Source organism: Scatophagus argus, chromosome 9, assembly GCF_020382885.2.
Source record: "Scatophagus argus isolate fScaArg1 chromosome 9, fScaArg1.pri, whole genome shotgun sequence".
NCBI classification, from domain to species: domain Eukaryota; kingdom Metazoa; phylum Chordata; class Actinopteri; family Scatophagidae; genus Scatophagus; species Scatophagus argus.
Genome location: NC_058501.1, coordinates 16,910,193 through 16,927,982, shown reverse-complemented (window position 1 = coordinate 16,927,982; position 17,790 = coordinate 16,910,193). Strand labels below are relative to the sequence as shown.

Sequence of the window (17,790 nt, the reverse complement as noted above, 5' to 3'; positions counted from 1 at the left end):
CGGCCATTAGGTGTGTGTTTCGACGGACTGTTCTTGTTTGGACAGGGGGGTTGGTGGGGGTTAGAAGGGCACCCCCCATAGGGCTGCCCCTGCAACGTGAGCAGGAAGATGCACACGACACCCCTATGACAGCTCACACCTAATCAGCCAATGATGCAAGGCAATCCACATAATGCTCACATGCTATGGCAGTGCTCCTTTGGGGACCAAAAAAAAAAAAAAAATCAGGCCGAAGACGCCCCCCTGAAAACTGCTTATGTGACCCACTGTATAGCAGGGTAAAGTGATCATATTGCATAACCTCTTCAGCAGGTTCAGAGATCTAGAGGAGTCAATTCAGCAAAGGAGCTAAGCGTATATGGTCTCAACATCAATCACTGAAAAGCTGAAAAGCTGGCAGGCCCTCAGGGTAGACCACCACTGCTCTGCACCAACAATGAACCACATCCCACTCAGACAAGTTAATGTAAACCAATGTCTCTAACTCTGATGCCTCTTGTTCCTCCTCTCAGGCTGATGAGACAGGCGGCCATTATGACACACAAACACACACAGATCCCCCTTAACCCCGCCCTGCTTTGTGGTCCACACGCCAGTGCATAACAGCCTAATCTCACAGCTACACTGGAGGCCAACGAGAAGTGTGTTACTCCGACTGCTGGCCTGCGTGTGTGTGTGTGTGTCAAGGGAGAATGACTGTGGACAGCTGGCTGGGCCTCTATCTGATACACTAAGAACATTATCACTGGGTGGCAGGCAGTGTGAGAGATACATACGTCCCGGTCACAGCGTGGAGAGGCCTGAGCACAGCAGAATAGTGGCGAGCCAGTTATACTATACCTGAGAACGGAGAGGGCAGGCTCTGCACAAGGAACAACACACACAAACACAGCAACAAGGAGGATCAAATAAAGTGAAGCATGCACAGGAGCAACATTCGTGCAGAAGCCTCACACTCACGGTGCAGGACAGAAAAAGCATGCAGACACACTCGTATGCACATGCGGCTGTAATAAAACAACAAAAGCTTGTCTCATTTCAAATCCATGGCCTGTTTATTGTATGGAATATTTGGCAGTCATTGGCGTTGACAGAAATATTTCACTCACACGTTTGGCAGCAAATATCAACCTTCAAAACTTCTCACCCTGCAGGAGATTTACCCTTCTTTAGCACTCCCATATTCTTATTTTAAAATTATATTTCCTCATTACAAAAACTTAAGGATAAGAGGAGCGAGCACCTTCCAGATCAGGATAAATTATGCCACAAGCACTTCACACACAGCTTAAAAGCATCTGTGTTTACAGATGGTCAACAATCAATACCATATATAATCAACCATATATTCTGTTCTCTTCACTACAACACTGTTGTAACTGAACACACTACGCCTGGTCGGGGCCTTTCTGGGAAACATCAGTGCTCTCACAGCCTTGACAAATTGATTTCTCGGTCTGTGGGAGTGCCAAAGTGATACAATATACTCTAAAAGCTCCATGGCCATAAATTCAACTAACAATCATCACATGGCATAGGCTGCTGTAGAAAATTGCATATTGTTTATGGAAGACATAAGACATACATGCTTTATCCTTACTGTATCAGATACAGTAAAATTCTGCAAAAACTAAAGCTAACCAAATGTGCACTTCCCACCTATGGAGAAACACTTATTGGCGGTCAGAGTTAGCGTAAAGGTCAGAGTTCATACTGAAGGTGTATGAGCTCACAAGTAGCACCACATTCCCCAGACAGCCCACCACCCTGACAGGGACAGGTATACCGTAACACAGCTGAGATGGAGTGAAATTTACAATAAGTGCTTTCATGAAGTTTAAGATTAATAAGTTCAAAATCCTTGGTTTAGTGAATTTAAAAATTCACAAAAAAAGACCTGAAGCTGCTCTGTAGGTGTTTTTCCTCTTCATAAGGAAAACTATGGGAGCAAAAAAAAGGTGTACTTCTCCTATGTGAAGCTGCAAATACTTTACAGTTTTTTGATTATAACAGATTTAAATGCTCTCTGCGATCATGACATTAAAAATCACTTTGAGCTGCAGGAGATATGAATAATATTGATGAAAGCCACACAATGAAATACATTTGGCTCTCTTGTGCTGCCCCCTGCCTGTCACTACATTAAAAAAATGAAACGGTTCCAGGTCATCACACACATTATATACAAATAAAGAAAATGGGCCTAAAAATCCTTATAAAAACAATTTCATACAAAATAAAGCCACAAAAATAGATCTGTATACAAAACACATTTTAAAAAGAGAGTGAAGCCTCAAAAGTAGCTGTGCAGTATTAACAACAAAAAATATGATTCTGTCTATGATTAAAAAGGATTAACATCTAAACCCTCTAACTGGCATAAACACAGACACACAGATACATGAGGGAGTTGTATGCCAATACATTGCCCATTTCTGAGAACATGTAGATTAACATAAGCACGCTACGTATTTGTGTGTGTCTGTGTGTGTGTGTGTCTGCATGTCTGTGTTCTTGAGAAGGCAGTATTTACACAGAAAATATGAATGAACAAATCCTGTCTTTGGATGTAAAGCTGTAAGAGGGGAATGTGAGAGTGTGTGGCAGTATTTGGCATGGAATGAACACTTGTGTGCCCTTCACTGAGAGGCTTCAATACAAGGAATGGTCTGTCTGTCTGTGTGTGTGTGTTGGTCTGTGTATGTACATATATCCGTATCAATACTGGGGCTGGTGCTTGGGGAAAAGAAAGAGGTCTTTGCACAACGAGCTGGTGAACTCTGACATCTCTTTGCAGCGATGGTGGGCAGTGCCAGGAGCATAACCTTCCCGTCCCTTAATACGCCCATTGACCTAGACACAGAGAAAACACATGACAGAAGATCTCAGTCATAACCTAAAGGAACACTTCACCCAAAAATTAATATTCAGTCATCATCTCCTCATTCCTTCCTTGCCATCTTCCCTTCCCAGATAATTACTTTTATAATTAATTTTCATTTCTGGAAATTGTTCCTTTAAAGAAGTTTACTAAATAAAAAAGGACATTTCACACTGCGAGTGCAGTATATGAAATTACAGGGTACTTTATGTTCACCTGCACCAGGATGTCTGCAAGGTGTGTGTCTCTGGCATGCAGGCGGAGTGCTGCGTTCAGTTCTTGGATAAACCAGGATCCTTTCTTGGTGTTTCGCATTGCTGCTGTGCCTTGAGGAGGGAGAGATCAAAAATAAAGGCTTACTACAGCAAGATGAAGGTGTAGGTACACAGAGCTAAGCATTTAAATAACTGGGAACAGAAAGCATAACTCTGACTATAACTGTGATAACTGTTGTGGAAAAGCTGACTCAAGATTTCAGCCCTCTCCTAGAGATTTTAACCCCCAACCATTGCTCTGAATGCACAGTTATAAGAAGCTCAATGGCATCATGTGAGGTGATTTATTTTTTTTTTATCTTTTACACTTCAGTTAAATAACACATTTGCTTAATAAGTCCACCCCAAAATAGTAAAAGGGAGAGACTTACAAATTCTCTGACCTTTGAGAGATGCAAAGCCACAGATCATGTCAGACCGCTGGGGCAGTTTAATCCTAGGCCTGGTCATGTCCCCTCTCTGTCTGGAGTCTGCATCCCCCTGTCCTTCCCTCCCAGCATCCCGCTGTTCACAGCTTGGTGAGCAGGTCCTTGATGGCCCATCTATTTGCTCCACACCACAGTCCATCTCATCTGGGAAACGGGACAGTTTGAAATTATTAACCTTAAACATCCAACAGGCTTCTTAACTCGAGATTCTTTTTCTCTGAAACTTGCCACTATATAATAGATTCTGTTAATAATGAGTGTAGAGAATCATTTTTTTAAAAATGGGATTAAAAAAAAAATCTCTGAAATGCATTGACTTCCACATGAAAAATACATAAAAGGCATGATGATTTTCATAAATGCTGGAACAAACTAATTGGTTTTGACCAAAGCTATTTTTAGAGGCAGTGACCAACCACATCAAATGGCCTTTCATCAGCTTGGAGACAGAGAGCACGACAGTAATTATGACTTCTCCTGTGGGGTCTGAGGATTTGTCAGGGGTGTCATGAGCCCTGTAGTCAGACCAGACCCTCCACACAGAGACAGATTAGCTGGGAGCCTGGTTAATTTATTACATTTTATTCAGATACATGCAAAAGAACACTAAAATCTGTCATATTATGACACCATCCACAGCATCTGGAGCTGTGTGGCTGATGGACAGATATGAAAATGTCACCCAGGTCACCACTGGTCAAGAAGGTGACAGCAAACAACATCTGGACATGTGGAGAGACAAGCTGGCATCCATCTCTTCAGTCACAAAAGGTTTTAAAATATGATGTAATATAGGTAGCCTTGGCACACATTGTAAGCCATTTTATTTATAATTTCTTTGCATATATACTCGCACATGGCCTGAACACTTCCACATGGAGGCACCCAAGAGGCCACATTTGGGGGCCTGGACTATCTATGTAACTGGCATCGTCACATGTGAACAAGCGGTGATTGGACATCTAAACTCCTCATCATGGAGGAGTACAGATGAGCATAAACACAACTCATCTAGAAACAGACTGGCATAGCTGGCTATTATGGGTAGTCTATATTAATAAATATATTTTCAGGAATTTCCTTCAGGAAAAATTAAGTTCTTACCTTATTTTTTCTTCTTACCATGTATGTCAATGATGGTAGAGGGGCGTAGAGAATAAGACAGAGACTCTTACCTCCTCTGCAGGCCTGGATGAAAAACATCTTCGGCTTGTTCTGTAGCAGGGGACAGTGCGCATTGTCAAAGGCCTCAAACACCCAGTCCAGCTGAAATTGACACACACGTAAGACACACATCTTTGCTCTCGACTGGCACTACATGCACTAACACATAAAACTATCAACCACGCACACCTGCAGGAGCTGTCCGTCTGTGCCATATATGGCTCCTTCCACTCCATGAGAGAGCAGACACACTACACAGCTGTCCATAGCCTGGTGGTCCGGCCGTCGACAAAAGTTCTCGATGCACGTCCTCATGCCCTGCACAAAAAAATGATGAATCAGGAAAACTGTGGATAACACAGATGAGCATGCATTAAAGCATTTCCAAGTTTTTGTTTGCAAGCTGCTTTTAAATACTAAACAAATTGATATGGCAATCATGCAGTTACACAGAACGTGCTCACTCATTCCTCATTTTCAACATCAAGCCCCACCAAAATGACTTTCTGAAGGCTTGTGCAACCCCACCCTTTACAACTTGCTATTTCTAGCTTTGTCATCTAAAAAAGATGGATGGTTTGTGTTTCAAATCACATCCTGTAAATACATAATGAATCTTCATGTGTGCGAGTGTGTCACCTGAGCAGTCAGGTCTCTGTGAACTGTAACCAGGTAGTCCAGCTCCGTAAAGACTTTCCGAAGGACCTCGTCATCCACCTCACCTCCCTTTCTTGGGTCAAGGTCAGGCGCAGCAAAGGTCACATTACTTATCACCAAAGCAAAACCACGAGGGGATGAATTCATTCTGTAAGACTGGAGTGCAGGAAGTGAATGAAATGATGAATCCAAAACAACATCACAACAAAGTATTTCTGTCATTGTTTAATTTTATGCATCTTTGCATTTAGTGCACTATATTGACTGATATTCAGGAGATGTGACTCTGATGACATGAAATGAAAATATAACCGAGTTAGTTAACCGAGTTAGTTATTGCAAACCAGCTGAGCTCTCCTGGTCAAGAGAAGTACTTTACCTGCTGGCAGTGAGAGAGGTAAAATTCAGGAGTGCATGGAAGCACAGGAGTGTTGATGGGACTATCTGCATCCAGACTAAACTCCATGGACTCTGCCACACACACACACGGACACACAAAATAACAACATTACGATCTGCTTGCCTCAAGTGAAGTTGCAAATGCAAAGTTTTCAGATTATTGTGAGCTCCTGCCAGGAGCTGCACGACAACAAACTTTGTACTGCAACACTGTGAATGAGTCACTCTCGGGGCGTGGCGCCTGTAGGTACAGACAGTAGCCAAATACTAGAGCAACAACACTCCTACTCTCCCTCAGTGATATGAGAGACAATAGCAACAATAAACTCTCTCAAGCTGCTGAGGATTACATAATATTGTTGTCTTGATGTATTCAATTACCTTAATGTTTAAACTGGACAACAGATAAAAAGTTCCCCCAATTCCACTCCTTGTCTCCATGGAAACAGAAAAATTGAAACAAAAGAAACCTATTTTATCCTGAATGCAAGCTACATTGCAAAGCCACTCACCATGTGTCCTTGCTCTCTTGGCAGCAGTTCCTTCTTGGGTGGGAAGTGGAAGAGAAGAGTCCATAAACCTCTGAAATTCAATGTCATTTTACAAATTATTAATGACAAAATGCCTGCTTAACATAAATGAAAGAAGACACATAATGAAGGATTTTGTTTCCTGTGATGGTGGCAGGAGCAGCTGTTGTTTGCTTTGGGAATATGATAAACAGCATCATAATGCAACTATTAGGGAATCTCCTGTCTGCTGTGCGACTCTTTTAGTAGGCCATCTGGTTGTCTAACATCAGATGCAGGTCGTGTGGTTCATGATTCTCACTTCTCTTGCATCTGTCTGCTTATTTCTTCCTCTTTTCCTTGTCCTCTGTCTTCCTTCCTGACTGGGTCTGACCATCTGAAGGGTGGCTCTGAGCAAAAGCAGCTATCTGAGGCTCAACCTGGGCATGATGAGGTATTGCTCCTCACTCTTTTGTACACTGACTGTTGAGGGTGTCTGCACATATAACTGGAGCATACACTTGTCTGAAATGTGTGACTTCTTCTTTAAGTGAGCATTTCCAATTGAGCTGAAATTTGCTTAAAGTCATATAAAATGATACAAAGTTCTCCAGGCATTTGCTTTTGTTCTGCCAGTCTTGTGAAAGGAAAACCAACACAATCAGTGCAGTAGCTTTGGTTAAGGGATTACAAGCACTCTGCTTATCTCTCTGTTCTTTTGGGTTGTCTACATGACTATTTACCCTACCTCTCCCTCTGGCTCTTCCTCCAGGCTGAATATTCTGAAAACAGAAAACAGTCCAAGAACTGCTGGTAATAATCTGCTGTGTATACTGCAGCTTTGCGTTGTTCTGTGTGCGCACTGATGTTTGAACAAGTACACACTCACTTCTGCGTTTGTCTCTTTGCCGTCTTTTTCTGGGGACTGTGTGAGCAGGTCACACAGGTGCTGCTGCTCAGTTTCTCGCAGAGCTGAGCAGAAGCTGCTAAAGGCTTTGGGCCCTCGTTTGGGTAAGAGTAGTAGTAATCGCCAGCTTCGTTTCTGAGATGTTTGCTCAGCCTAAAGTAGAAGTTGGAAAAGAAAACTAAACATCAGTGACAAAGAATACATCTAACTATAAATGTATTATTTTCACACCAATATCACAACATTTTGATCCCACAAATTTACTATGGAACCCATTAGGGCTTTTTACTCCCAGATTAGGAATCAAAAGTTTTTAACTTAACTGTAACCTTTACCAAAGTTACTAGCAGCCAGGTAACAACCAACTGACATTAGTTTAAGCAGATATCTAACATACCAGATGCAGGTAGCTGAGGTAGCATACGTTCCAGTTAAACAGCCACCCCAAAACATGTTTTCTTGGCAGTCAGCTGATTGGTTGTTGACACTCGGACAGCTTATTGCCAGGTGGTCCTAAATTAAACGATATCCATTTACCAGTGTTCACATACCAGGATGCTCTCTGCCATGCTCTCTGTCAGGATGCCGTCTGCCTGTAAGGACTGAATGAGCAGCTCATCCACCACCAGCTGCTTGCACAGAATAGCAGAGCGTCTTCGAAGAGCCCGACTATCCCGCTCCAGCATGCCACACTCCAACATGTTGATTCAACAGACTGTGTAAAGGACAGGTAACAACACTCATTAACCGCCATGTCAAAAACGAACTATCACGAAGTAAAACGAAGTGACTGGCCATGTCGTCCACCATTCTCACTTGAAGACATGGTGTCCACGAGACACTATCGTTGTACACACTGCTTTCTCATCCGGCCCTGTCACTAAACAGATATACATCTATTAGCTTATCTTCACAACCTGTTTCTTAATCATGGACTTCATAATAATATAACGACTTTTTAAGCCATCAAAAATAAAACCACCATCAGTGCTATCTGAACAATGCAGGTGTGTACAAAGGAACAGCCAACTGATGTTTCTGCGAAGACAATAACTAAATGCATAGCTTTATCAGCTAGCTTTAACAAATCGCCACGATACAAGAGACTTATTTTAGTATTTTAGTTACATTTAACTAGATTTAAAAGTTGATGGCTAATTAATTTACCAATGCTAACTAGCTAGCTAGCTCACTGGGGATCGCCCCATTTTCTTGCATTTAAGTGAGCGAAATATAATTCCTTCCAAACCTACTTAGAACCGTTCCTCTGTTTCTGCACCAGGACACAAAACCGTCCACAAAAACGACAGAAAATGTCGACGTGTTTCACACTATTTCACGCAAATTAACTGCATCCCGTTCTCACTCCACAAACTTCCGCGGGGCAGCTATTGCTGTAACAAGAGGGGCGGGACTATGCAAGTCGGTGTTTTGGATTCTGACCAATGAGAGCGAAAAAATATTTTACTGGCGTTTCAAGCCTCCAATCACCTGGTTTCTTACAGGCGGGCACCACCCAAAGTGAAAGTACTGTAAAAGATTGTAGATTCAAGGGCATTTTGAATTTGAATCTGATTCCTGTAAATAAGTAGCCAATTAATAAGAGGCGCTTTGAAGACAGGCACAAACAGTTAACTAATAGAGAAGCATTTAAGGGGAATGAGGATGGACTGTTATTGGCTGAAAAAGAAAGAAACTGAATGGGATTCCGCTTAAGTAATTTCCAATCATTGTATTTGGCATGATCAAAGCTCACAATCACACAAACATTTAATCAAGATATGACATTAACAGTGTTGAAATGTAACATGATGTTTTTTCTCAAATACATTGCTTGAGTAAGTTACAGACTTTTTTTTTTGCCATAGTATTTTTATTTTATGCTATTTTATGCATCTAATTCAGAACAATGACTGCAGTAGCTTTGGTTAAAGGATTACAAGCACTCTGCTTATCTCTGTTCTTTTGGGTTGTCTACATGACTACCTGGGCATGATGAAGTGTTGATCCTCACTCTTTTGTACACTGACTGTTGAGGGTGTCTGCACATATAACTGGAGCATACACTTGTCTGAAATGTGTGACTTCTTCTTTAAGTGAGCATTTCCAATTGAGCTGAAACTTGCTTAAAGTCATATAAAATGATACAAAGTTCTCCAGGCATTTGATTTTGTTCTGCCAGTCTTGTGAAAGGAAAACCAACACAATCACTGCAGTAGCTTTGGTTAAGGGATTACAAGCACTCTGCTTATCTCTCTGTTCTTTTGGGTTGTCTACATGACTATTTACCCTACCTCTCCCTCTGGCTCTTCCTCCAGGCTGAATATTCTGAAAACAGAAAACAGTCCAAGAACTGCTGGTAATAATCTGCTGTGTATGCTGCAGCTTTGCGTTGTTCTGTGTGCGTGCTGATGTTCGAACAAGTACACACTCACTTCTGCGTTTGTCTCTTTGCCGTCTTTTTCTGGGGACTGTGTGAGCAGGTCACACAGGTGCTGCTGCTCAGTTTCTCACAGAGCTGAGCAGAAGCTGCTAAAGGCTTTGGGCCCTCGTTTGGGTAAGAGTAGTAGTAATCGCCAGCTTCGTTTCTGAGATGTTTGCTCAGCCTAAAGTAGAAGTTGGAAAAGAAAACTAAACATCAGTGACAAAGAATACATCTAACTATAAATGTATTATTTTCACACCAATATCACGACATTTTGATCCCACAAATTTACTATGGAACCCATTAGGGCTTTTTACTCCCAGATTGGGAATCAAAGGTTTTTAACTTAACTGTAACCTTTACCAAAGTTACTAGCAGCCAGGTAACAACCAGCTGACATTAGTTTAAGCAGATATCTAACATACCAGATGCAGGTAGCCGAGGTAGCATACGTTCCAGTTAAACAGCCACCCCAAAACATGTTTTCTTGACAGTCAGCTGATTGGTTGTTGACACTCAGACAGCTTATATTTTATTCCACTATTTTGATGTGGAAAATCCTTGTTCAGTAAACACAGTTCAATGCCACATCCCATGTACCCATGGCAAAGGTAGCTAGCTTGTCTGTTAAGGCGCCATTAATGCTGAAAGGCACATACGGTTAGCTGATCTTTCCTAGCTGTCAGAAAAAGTATACAAAATATGATAATTAACTGCACTACTACGCACAGTTCAGTTCTGCATTCTACAAGACTATAAACCTGCACTGCTTTCTATTGCACTATTACATGATACTATACATTGAATATATTTAATTGAATATATCTGACGGATAAGCGGTATAGAAAATGGATGGATGGATATTTACTGATATTGAAGTGATATTCCACATTTTTTTTGGTAACAATATGGCACATTTTGCATTGCACTGCCTTCTCTCTTACATACCGTATAAAAAATATCTTTATTCGTAAATTATTCTGTTTCTTACTTTAATTGTCTACCAGCATTCATAACGGAAAGCATAGGAGGAATTTCATTGTGCCCTGAAGTGGTTTCTTTACTGTGCATATGACAATAACAATAAACACTTTGACTAAAGTATAAAAAACAATAGCTCCATCTTGTCAAACTATGACAAAACAACACTACTTACACATTAGTTTATCTGTAATAATAATATAATATATATTAAAATAATATTCAGAGAACAAGTGCTTTTACTTTCGTACATTATGCTGATAATGCTAACACTTGGGTTTTAACAGAAGTAGCCCTGTTCTTTGTTGTAATTGATTATTTTTCCATTGTGCCATTTTATTGAAGTAAAGTATCTCAGTACTTGTTCCACATTTGGCCAAGTAGGGCTTTTATCTTTCACTTAAGTCCCAACTTTTACCTGTCGCAGTTTGATAATCACAGACCTGCATACCTCTGTCACCAACCATACAAACATTATTTAGTTAAGGTACACAGTTAACAGAAATTAAATTCGTTTCACATGAGATACCACTTAAATGTGCACAGTTCCTCTCTGTGTTTATATATTTTTCTTTCAGTCTCTATCTTTCTTACTTACTTTCCTCTCTCTCTCTCTCTCTCTCTCTCTCTCTATCCTGAGGCCTACTTCACCCTCCCCTGCTGTCTTTTTCCTCACCCTCACTGTGTGTGCTGTCAATAATTGATGATCCTCACTGACTCAAAGGGTAACAGGTCCCGGAGAAAATGTCTCAACCATTTCTTCATTTATTTACAAGGCTATCTTTAAGTTCAGTCAGCCTGAGAAACCACCACAAGCGTTTATTCAAGCATTGTGATTGATGGGCATGAGGCAGCCTGAGCTTGCCCATTTTGCGGTTTGTGGCAGCTGCTGCACCTGTGAGCGTGAGCGGGTTAATGCTGCCTGTCTGGCTGACAGCAGGACAGAGGGAGGAAAGGGAAGCTTAAATGAGTGAGAGGCAGGGGGCAGAGAGGAGGAGGAGTGACAGAATGATAGAGTGAATTAATTCAACCCTAGCCAGCCCTGATTGACTCGGTCGCAAACTGGCATGTACAAACATTCACAGTGACACCAAAGCCGTGGAGAGAGAAAAGAGGAATGACATGTCCTTCTCCCGAAAGAGAAGTTTTACTTTTGGGGCATATGGAGGGTGAGTAAAGACACGGTTTGTCTCATATTAGTGCTGACATTTTCCACTGCAAGTCAACTGAGTGGCTGCACGTATTGAACAAATGACATTACATTTAGGTATGCGTAATTCTGTCGTAATCAGATTCGTTTTCTTTTCACTTCCTTTTTTACAGCGTGGACAGATACACATGTGGGGATGGGACGAGGTGAACTTTCATTTACCATTTTATTGTAGCAGTTTTGAGCTAATATTAGAGTTTTGTTGTATGAAGTAACAAGTGAATGAGAGGTGATGATGTCCTCTTGTGTCCATGAACCTGTTGCTGCAGACCCGAATCTGCAGAGGACAACATACTGGACATCCTGGACTCTCCTATCAGTGAGAGCAAGCCTCTCCTCTCTGCCAGCAGCAGCCAGAGGGTGATATCATTACCATGTCAAGCTTGCACCTAATTTAATATACTTGTGCATATGTATTTCCATATCCTGCATTCATTAGAAGTCAGATTTCCACTCGCATCTTAAGAGTTTGTCATGTTCCTCTTTCTCTTCGTGTTTCTCTTTCCTTTTCTCTCTTTTTTTTTTTTGCATTTCTGCACAATGTCTGCCGCTTGTTGTTCATATCAGGACACAGAGCTGTTTGAAATCATTGAAAAGCTGCAGGTGAGTTACACAAAGATTGATCTTGAGCGTGGTGTTAGCAGAGCAGCACAAGTTTCTTATCAATACTCCACTTGTCCATCAGGGCAGCAGGATCAATGAGCAGCGGTGTGAATTCCCCCTTCCTCTGAAGGTTAGTCTGCAGTCTGAGAATCCATACGGGTCTGATCCGACGTGTGTATGTGTGTGTTGATACTGACCTTTCTACGAACACCATGATATTTGTTTCCCCAAACAACAGAAACAACAGGCCCTCATAATCATCAGGTGCTCCGTTGTGTCTATTTTAGCCTGAGCTTTTAAAGATAGGTGGAGACTTGCCGCTCATCCTTCCATCCAAGCTGGGGGGCTACTGGATAGACCCCCCTCTGGAGAGGCTTGTAGATGTGAGTCCCACCTATTCCCACTATGGCCTTGATCCAGACGGCTACGAAATCATGGAGAGAGACGCAGAAGCCAAAATCTACCACGAATTTTTCCGCTCACGAGTAAGTGGACCCTATGGTGAGTCTCAAAGACTGTATTATATTACCCTGATGGTTTTTATACTTTATCTTTTTACCCTTTAGTACCATCACTCATTCACAGCAGTGGATCCATCTCTGGGACCCCTGGTTCTCTCTGTGTGTTTGGAGGACGAGGAGAACAAGCTGCGGGTGATACTAAGGTTGAGATCTTTAGCCATTTTATTCACTATTATGCAATTTTTTTCTATACTCTGATATCTCAGAGCATTGTGCCCATCAACTACAAAAATGACTCTGGCAGACCGTTTTCTCGACAATAAACCGAAATGGGAACTTTGTCTGCTTATTTCAAATCTTTATCGCATGTTACAGACAAGCAGAATCTGATGACATATGAAGCCATTCATGGTCCAGTAAGCAACTTACACAAGTGTGATGAGGAAACTTGGAACCTGCAGTGTACATATACTGACAGTGCAGTAAATTTAAATACTTTTTATACATTTATATAATCTGACTTTTTCAGTAAAGGACAAGTAGACGAGTAGGTGTAATATGAGGAACTGTTCAGTGAGGAAAATGAACTTTTTTTGGAAAAAATATTTCACACAAAAATTATTATTCAAAACACAGTATATTTATATGTCTTAAAACATATTTGTACCATATTTACCTCAAAATTTCATTTGAATGTGTCTGTATCTTGCTGATTCCCAGCAATGCAGCAGCACATCATACGCAGACTGTGTTGGTTGTCTCACAGGATGAAGGAGTGCTCTCTGCATGGAGTTTTCTCTGTCTCTCTTTTCCCCAACATGCCATCTGCTGTTGAATTGGCAAAGGTATCAAACTACTTATTCTGGTGGACGAAGTATTCATGTCCGATACTTAAAATAGTAGTAAAACACTGTAAAAACACTATACTACAAGTACAGCAGTATTATCAGCAAAAAACACTTCACGAGGGATGTTTTTTATCCCTTTGAAAGTGATTTTGTTTTGTATGGAAAATTTGCATGAAAAAATGGAATGTAACTAGTAGCTAGTAGTCAAATAAATGTTGTGGAGCTCTCTGAAACCTAGTGAAACAGAAATATTCAAGTAAAGTACGTCAAAGATGTCTACAAAATCCCTCGTATTTTCTCTAGATGCTCTGTGAGAGAGTGACTATCTCAAATTTTGAAGCCGTCAGCTACCTCAAGGTGATGCTCTAAAATTACCAATCACTAAAAATAATGACAACTTATTTCAGACAAATCATCTCAAACCTCCCTCTCATCTATCCCTCAGGCTCCAGAACTCATAACTGCATTTGATGAACACAGAGTGTCCCCTAATTTCAAGTTTGGCATTTTGTGCCAAAAGGACGGCCAGGTAAGAAATTGTACTGTAATTGTGCAGTAAATGTCCTGCATTCATAAAAGTGACTGAAATATGGTACCATATGAGAACCACTCCCTCTCAGACAACTTCCATCTCTCTCTAGTTCACTGAGGAGGACATACTTAGTAACAATGAGGAAAGTGAAGAGTTTAAAGATTTCCTCTCTATTTTGGGGGAGACAATTCAGCTGCAAGGCTTTACTGGGTAATATGCACTGTGTTGATGTCATTTAGCTGGAGAAGTGACACATTACATGTGCAATGTATATAATCACATTATTTGGTCTCCTCACTCCCTTTTTCTCAGGTTCAGAGGAGGACTGGATGTGTGTCATGGTCAAACGGGAAGTGAGGCAGTCTTCACTTCCTTTCAGGGGAGAGAAATCATGTTCCATGTCGCAACTAAATTGCCTTTCACAGAGGGTGACCCACAGCAGGTCGGCTACTCTATCGGCCTCGGTCTGTTGTGTGCAGATGATTCACAGGACTGTGTTTTCTGCTGGAAAACAAGACACTGACACACTTTTTTCTCCTTCTCATCCACTCTGCACACAGTTACAAAGAAAAAGACACATTGGTAATGACATTGTAGCTTTGGTCTACCAGGAGGGCCAAACCCCTTTTCTGTCTGATGTTATCAAGTCTCACTTCCTGCACTCTTTCCTGGTGGTACGAAGGATTCAGAGGCCGGAGGTGGCAGGTGAAACTGCATACCAGGTGAATAAAAAACAAACAAACAGATAAATCTATCATCCCTGTCAATGATAGTGCAGCTACTGGCATCTTGGTTTCCATCTTGGTTAACCGACTTGTATTAAGTCAGTTAACTTTAAAAGACATGGAGTAATTTCTAGAGCCAGAGCTATTACTTTACTTCCGAGGCTAATAGCAATAATGCTACTTGAGTGTGATAGCTAATATCAGCTGATAATGTCACTCAGGAAAGTTTATCACTTAGGACCTATTATTTTCACTCTTCATAGGTGTCTGTCACAGCCAGAGATGACGTTCCTCCCTTTGGTCCGGTGCTCCCAGATCCTCCCATCTTTGCAGAGGTAAGAATCAGTACCAAGGTTAACAAACCAGTTTAGTTTTTCTCAATACTTTAAGAAATGGATGTTATAGCAAGAACCAAATCATAATTTTCATCACCCTGGGTTTCACTGTCACAGCTTCCTGGAACACATCAACAGAGCAGAGCCATTGTTAATGTTATTAGCAACACCTGTGTTTTTTCTTTTATGACACATCAAAATGTCTGCTGTGAACGAGGACAAGCTGTGTCCCAAATCCATATCACAAACTAACTCTATACACTATGTGCTACAGACTAAACACCACAGTTTTGCTTTTGCTTGTATATAATATGCATTCCTGCTGTAGTAGTTTGGTGTTTGTCTTGTGATCCTTGTTTGTTTGTCTGCCTGTACCCCTTATCTTGTTAACAAACCATGGTTTAGTCATTACCCCATCATCTGATAACATTGCACTTTGCTTATTTGAATCACTACAGTCCAAATCAATTCTTCACATGGTTTACAAGTCTTGGCTTCCTCTGTTTCAGCGTTCCGTGCTGAGAGAATTCCTTCTGACCAAACTCATCAATGCAGAGATTTCCTGCTATAAGGCCCAACAGTTCAGCAGACTGGAGGTAGAGGAAGAGGCTGTTTTTATTTATGTTAATTGTTGGTGAATACCCACGGTTATTCTCTAATTTCTCTCTGGCATGTGTGTCTTTCCTCTCTTTCAAAGCTCCGCACTCGTTCTTCCCTCCTGGAGAGCTTACAGGCTGAGCTCTCCACCCGTTCTCAGTGCATGATCGGGGATCCATCGCTGTCTGCGCTCCCATCTTCTGAGGGAGTTCGCGGGGCGTCTGAAGGGAGCGGAGGATTCATTGAAAACTTTAAGGTAAATGCTGGTCTCCCTCACCTTTCATTATTGATTTTACTATTTTCACCTCTTTTGAATCTCCGTCATTAGAGAGCCATAAGAGTGCGGAGCCACTCTTTTGAGACTCTTGGGGTACCCAGGAAGATTAGTGGCAGTGCATCACAGAAGCCTAAGGTAAAAATTCACAACAGTAATTAACATGTTTGACAGAAAGCAACAACAAAAAAAAACCAGAAAGATTGGAGCTGATATTCTTTTCTGTTTCTTAACAGACAGAGAAAGATGGAGAGAGGTAATATTTATGAAAACTGGCAAAAATGAGTTCTTTCTCATGATTTTAGTTAGTAACAGAGATAACTGTTTTCTCTGCTTTTCAGTGACAAATCTGCAGGACCTCTTCTTGCTCTCTCTGACACTTTGGGGCCAGCTGAACTCAAAGAACAAGCAAGTCCTCAAGAAGACACATAAAGGGAAATATAAATCTGAAGATTTTAGACATTAATATACTTACAGATATTGCTAGCCTATCTTTATTATCCTGGTGGATGGCTTGTATGTAAATAGAGAGTAAAAGTAAATAGTATTCCTGAGAATGTAACTATTTTACAGTCATAGGAGTGATGTTCTACATTAATGAAAATCTTTACCTTGTAGTTCACTGAAATGTTAAATATATAAAACTTCTGGGAAATGTCAACAGAGTTTGGGCAGAGTTTGTAATTGTGTTTAAAAGAAAACAGTATCACTTCAGTGAGCAATGTAAAGAAAGAAGAGAGGCTGGAGGCAGAGATGTGCAACAGCAGCAGAAATTAAACTAAAATTAGAACAGTTTGTGGAAAAAAGAATACTGATTTCTAAATGGACTTACCGATATCAGTAAAACACAATTATTAGAAAACAGTTAATGTTGGCAATTACAAAAAGTAGTAAATATTACACTGAATTAAAAAAAAAAAACAAAGGAGGAAAGAAGAAAATTATATTATGTCATGCATGCACATAAATCTGTGGCCGACTTTAAAGGAGATATCTGAGCCGTTGCCCGCATGGAGAGCATTAGAAAGTTATAATGGATAATATTCAAGTTCACGGAAAACGATCATGTATACAAAACATTTTATTTCAAGTGTTGAATCCCTTGGGTACTACACAAACAGTAGGGAAACGGTAAACATTCTGACAATGCTGAAAAGCTCAAAAGAAAAAACATCAGTAATGGCTCTGTTCCATTCAGCTGTCCCAGTAAATCGTGGCAGTGTGACGGTGAACCAAAATACAAAATATCAGGATGCTGAAACTGCAACAGCTAAATGTTATTCAGCCTTTGTTTACGTTATCATTCACACCACTGCTTTACTGTCATATGTCAAAATGTCTTTTATAGATCTTTATGTATGTAAAAATACTTTGACTAAAAGTCTTTTTTTTTATTAAATAAAAATAACAATATTTAGTACAAATTTCTAATTGTTTTTTTTAGTTGGAGAACTATTTATATGACATTTGCATCCAAGTATGCATAAGTGTAGCCATAATAATAATAATAATAATAATAATAATAATAATAATAATAATATGGCCTATATAGAAGAAAATTACTTCTTTCTTAGGGAGG

General features: G+C 40.6%; 2 protein-coding genes across 10 annotated transcripts; one reads left to right on the top strand and one right to left on the bottom strand.

Moving 5' to 3' along the window:
• Window positions 1-1,033: 1,033 nt before the first annotated feature.
• casp2 (caspase 2, apoptosis-related cysteine peptidase) lies at window positions 1,034-10,227 on the bottom strand. 7 transcript variants are annotated; one of them, XM_046399234.1, is made up of 12 exons: window positions 7,544-7,627; window positions 7,203-7,373; window positions 7,062-7,095; window positions 6,636-6,821; window positions 6,317-6,386; window positions 5,785-5,876; window positions 5,388-5,561; window positions 4,938-5,066; window positions 4,760-4,850; window positions 3,528-3,728; window positions 3,098-3,207; window positions 1,034-2,853 (listed from the first exon to the last, which is right to left on the bottom strand). In XM_046399234.1, the coding sequence occupies exons 4-12, from the start codon at window positions 6,708-6,710 to the stop codon at window positions 2,719-2,721; spliced, it is 1,077 nt and encodes a 358-aa protein (XP_046255190.1). In that variant the 5' UTR covers window positions 6,711-6,821; window positions 7,062-7,095; window positions 7,203-7,373; window positions 7,544-7,627; the 3' UTR covers window positions 1,034-2,718. The 7 variants fall into 7 exon arrangements, with proteins under 7 accessions (XP_046255190.1, XP_046255191.1, XP_046255189.1 ...); XM_046399235.1 differs by having other exon boundaries at window positions 6,636-6,753; XM_046399233.1 differs by lacking the exons at window positions 6,636-6,821; window positions 7,203-7,373; window positions 7,544-7,627 and adding exons at window positions 9,656-9,826; window positions 10,071-10,227.
• On the top strand, window positions 7,788-16,872 carry rap1gapl (RAP1 GTPase activating protein-like). 3 transcript variants are annotated; one of them, XM_046399196.1, is made up of 21 exons: window positions 7,788-7,950; window positions 9,539-9,579; window positions 11,712-11,795; window positions 11,950-11,982; window positions 12,106-12,196; window positions 12,404-12,439; window positions 12,522-12,569; window positions 12,727-12,924; window positions 13,006-13,103; window positions 13,667-13,745; window positions 14,052-14,105; window positions 14,194-14,277; window positions 14,390-14,490; window positions 14,593-14,722; window positions 14,841-15,002; window positions 15,269-15,340; window positions 15,850-15,936; window positions 16,038-16,193; window positions 16,266-16,349; window positions 16,448-16,467; window positions 16,553-16,872. In XM_046399196.1, exons 3-21 carry the CDS (start codon window positions 11,749-11,751, stop codon window positions 16,641-16,643), a joined length of 1,671 nt encoding a protein of 556 aa, XP_046255152.1. In that variant the 5' UTR covers window positions 7,788-7,950; window positions 9,539-9,579; window positions 11,712-11,748; the 3' UTR covers window positions 16,644-16,872. The 3 variants fall into 3 exon arrangements, with proteins under 3 accessions (XP_046255152.1, XP_046255151.1, XP_046255150.1); XM_046399195.1 differs by lacking the exon at window positions 9,539-9,579 and having other exon boundaries at window positions 7,808-7,950; XM_046399194.1 differs by lacking the exons at window positions 7,788-7,950; window positions 9,539-9,579 and having other exon boundaries at window positions 11,281-11,795.
• Window positions 16,873-17,790: the final 918 nt, after the last annotated feature.